Source organism: Ceratina calcarata, unplaced genomic scaffold (assembly GCF_001652005.2).
Source record: "Ceratina calcarata isolate Rehan_Ccalc_2016 unplaced genomic scaffold, ASM165200v1 scaffold4168, whole genome shotgun sequence".
NCBI classification, from domain to species: domain Eukaryota; kingdom Metazoa; phylum Arthropoda; class Insecta; order Hymenoptera; family Apidae; genus Ceratina; species Ceratina calcarata.
Genome location: NW_017165266.1, coordinates 1 through 2,134, shown reverse-complemented (window position 1 = coordinate 2,134; position 2,134 = coordinate 1). Strand labels below are relative to the sequence as shown.

Here is a 2,134-nt window from a genome sequence, read left to right as displayed (position 1 = left end):
CTATCTATCTATCTATCTATCTATCTATCTAGAGAAACAGCATCATATTAAAGTCTATCCTCCTCTTCCTCTTCGTTATCTTCGTTATTCTCCTCGGACTCCTCCTTGTATCCGGGATGCTCCGAGATCGCGTAGTAGTTCCCGTTGTAGATGACACCCAGTTCCCTCAACACGTCGCCCCTGATGATCGCCTTGATCGTCCAGTTGTAACATTCCTCACTTTCGCTCTCGCGATCCAGCCGCTCGACGTCGAGGATCTTCGAGCTGAGCCGTTCTAGGATGATCCCGATATCCTTGATGCTCAGATGCTTCTGATCGACGGTCAGCTGATCGATCAGCAATAGAAACTTCTCCGAGGTGACGATCTCATCTTCGATCATCGTGTTCTCGGTCTCGGACTCGGAGCTGTCGTGCTCCTGGTGATGGTTCTGATGATGCGGCAGATGGAAACCGCCGGCACCGGCCGATCCGCTGATTCTCGAGCTGGACTCCTCGTCGGCCGTGTCGCAGAAACGCACGTGGCCCTTGCTAAGTCCCGTCCGTCTCGTGCCGTCGGACAACGAGGAGGGCGGCTGCGGCGAGGGAGTCTGCGTCTGCGTCTGCTGCGGCTGCTGCTGGTGCGGGTGGTGGTGGTACTGCTGATGCTGGGCGTCTTGGATCGGCGAGGTGGCCACCGACTTGTGAACGGCGATCCTCCGTCCTTCCTCGTGGAGCGCGCAGCAGTGGAAGTCGCACTCGCCGCTGGGACCACCGTCGGCGCCGTTCACCGGGCTCCCGTTCCTCGCCACCGGCTGATGGATGTGGTTAGAGCACTCCGGCGTGTGGATATGGATCGTGGTGCTGTCGAACGAGTTGGTACCCTGCTTCACCAGCCTGCCCGGGATCCCGTGCGGTTGCGGCTGCGGCTGCAGCCCGGACGACTGCTGCTGCTGTGTCGTGCGACCATTTTAATTTTATCTTTGCTTTCTATCCTCCTCTCTTTTGGATTGTTTTCTAGGTTCGAGAGAGACAGAGAGACAGAGAGAGAGACAGAGAGACAGAGAGGAGAAGAGGGTACTCGAGGCTTCCGGGCTCCGAGTGGTCCGCCTCTGACAGCGGTCCTGGGCCGGAAGTCGGAACGTGCAAGCGGCGTCGTCCACTGCGCCCGTCGAGATCGAACTCGTTACCCGGAAACCTCGCCCCGTCAAATTTCGTTTCGTGCGCTAACAAAAAAAAAAGCTCGTGGCAAATCGTAATGGGAGACGTCGCGGTCCGCCGATCCGAAACCGATTCCAAATTAAAATCTACGTAGGCGTGTCACACGGGGTCCTTTCGATTTAGGCAGACTCGGAAACCAGATCGTTCAATCGAATTAGAATTGCAATTTCTGTTCTGAAATCGGTCCCGTTGCCTGACCGCGGACGTCTCGCGGGTAGCGACGATCTCGTACCATGTCGTCATGATTTATCACAGTGATATGGGGGCTGGTGTATCGACTCGGCCCGACCTCCGCCGCCAGGTGTCCCAGCTTCCCCCCGTAGTTGAGCTGGTCGAGGCTCGTCTGGATGACCAACGGCGGCCGCTGGCCACCGCTCAGATCGGTCTTCTTGGTCGGCGAGTACTTGGAGGCCTGCACGTCTTGACCCTTCTGCTGCTGCTGCCCCTGGGACGACGTCGACGATCGCTGGTCCCAGTGCAGCACCACCGTGACCCGTCCCTTATTGTCCATGATCTTCCACGAGGGCGTCTCATCGTGCAGCTCCAGGGCGTGGATCGTCTCGCAGACTATTTTCGGAATCGCCGAGATCGCTGCAAACGGTGACAATCGGTGATTATACGATCGCGAGGCCGCGGCTGTTTCCCTCGAGGTTGTATCGATTTTCAAATCGGATTTAGACAGGAGTTTCATTGACTGCGTAAGATCTCCAGTCTAAATCCTGTTACAATGGCTTCGAACGCTTCCGATCTGTAATTCCACGGGTGAGTCTCTAGGAGAGGAGAACGTTCAACGAGTCCAAGGTACCCCATAAAAATAGCTCTCGGACTCGGAACGGAGAACGTTTACCGGGGCTATTCTTGGGGAAAGAGCGTCGCGTTCGACTTTGCTCGCTCGTAAAAGCGACTCCGATACTTTTTCGCTCGCCGAGATCATCAT

At 56.4% G+C, this 2,134-nt stretch overlaps 1 protein-coding gene across 2 annotated transcripts; it reads right to left on the bottom strand.

Annotated features, from left to right (window-relative positions):
- Window positions 1–6: 6 nt before the first annotated feature.
- On the bottom strand, window positions 7–2,102 carry LOC108626549 (uncharacterized). 2 transcript variants are annotated; one of them, XM_026814923.1, is made up of 2 exons: window positions 1,430–2,102; window positions 7–926 (listed from the first exon to the last, which is right to left on the bottom strand). In XM_026814923.1, the coding sequence occupies exons 1-2, from the start codon at window positions 1,886–1,888 to the stop codon at window positions 48–50; spliced, it is 1,338 nt and encodes a 445-aa protein (XP_026670724.1). In that variant the 5' UTR covers window positions 1,889–2,102; the 3' UTR covers window positions 7–47. The 2 variants fall into 2 exon arrangements, with proteins under 2 accessions (XP_026670724.1, XP_017882766.2); XM_018027277.2 differs by having other exon boundaries at window positions 7–929; window positions 1,430–2,101.
- Between the last annotated feature and the right edge of the window lie 32 nt (window positions 2,103–2,134).

Coding starts and splice junctions, on each gene's coding strand:
- LOC108626549 (XM_018027277.2), bottom strand. CDS start 1,888: ATGAAACTCCTGTCTAAATCCGATTTGAAAATCGATACAACCTCGAGG. Junction 930..1,429: donor TGATAAATCATGACGACATG/GTACGAGATCGT, acceptor CGCACGACACAG/CAGCAGCAGTCGTCCGGGCT.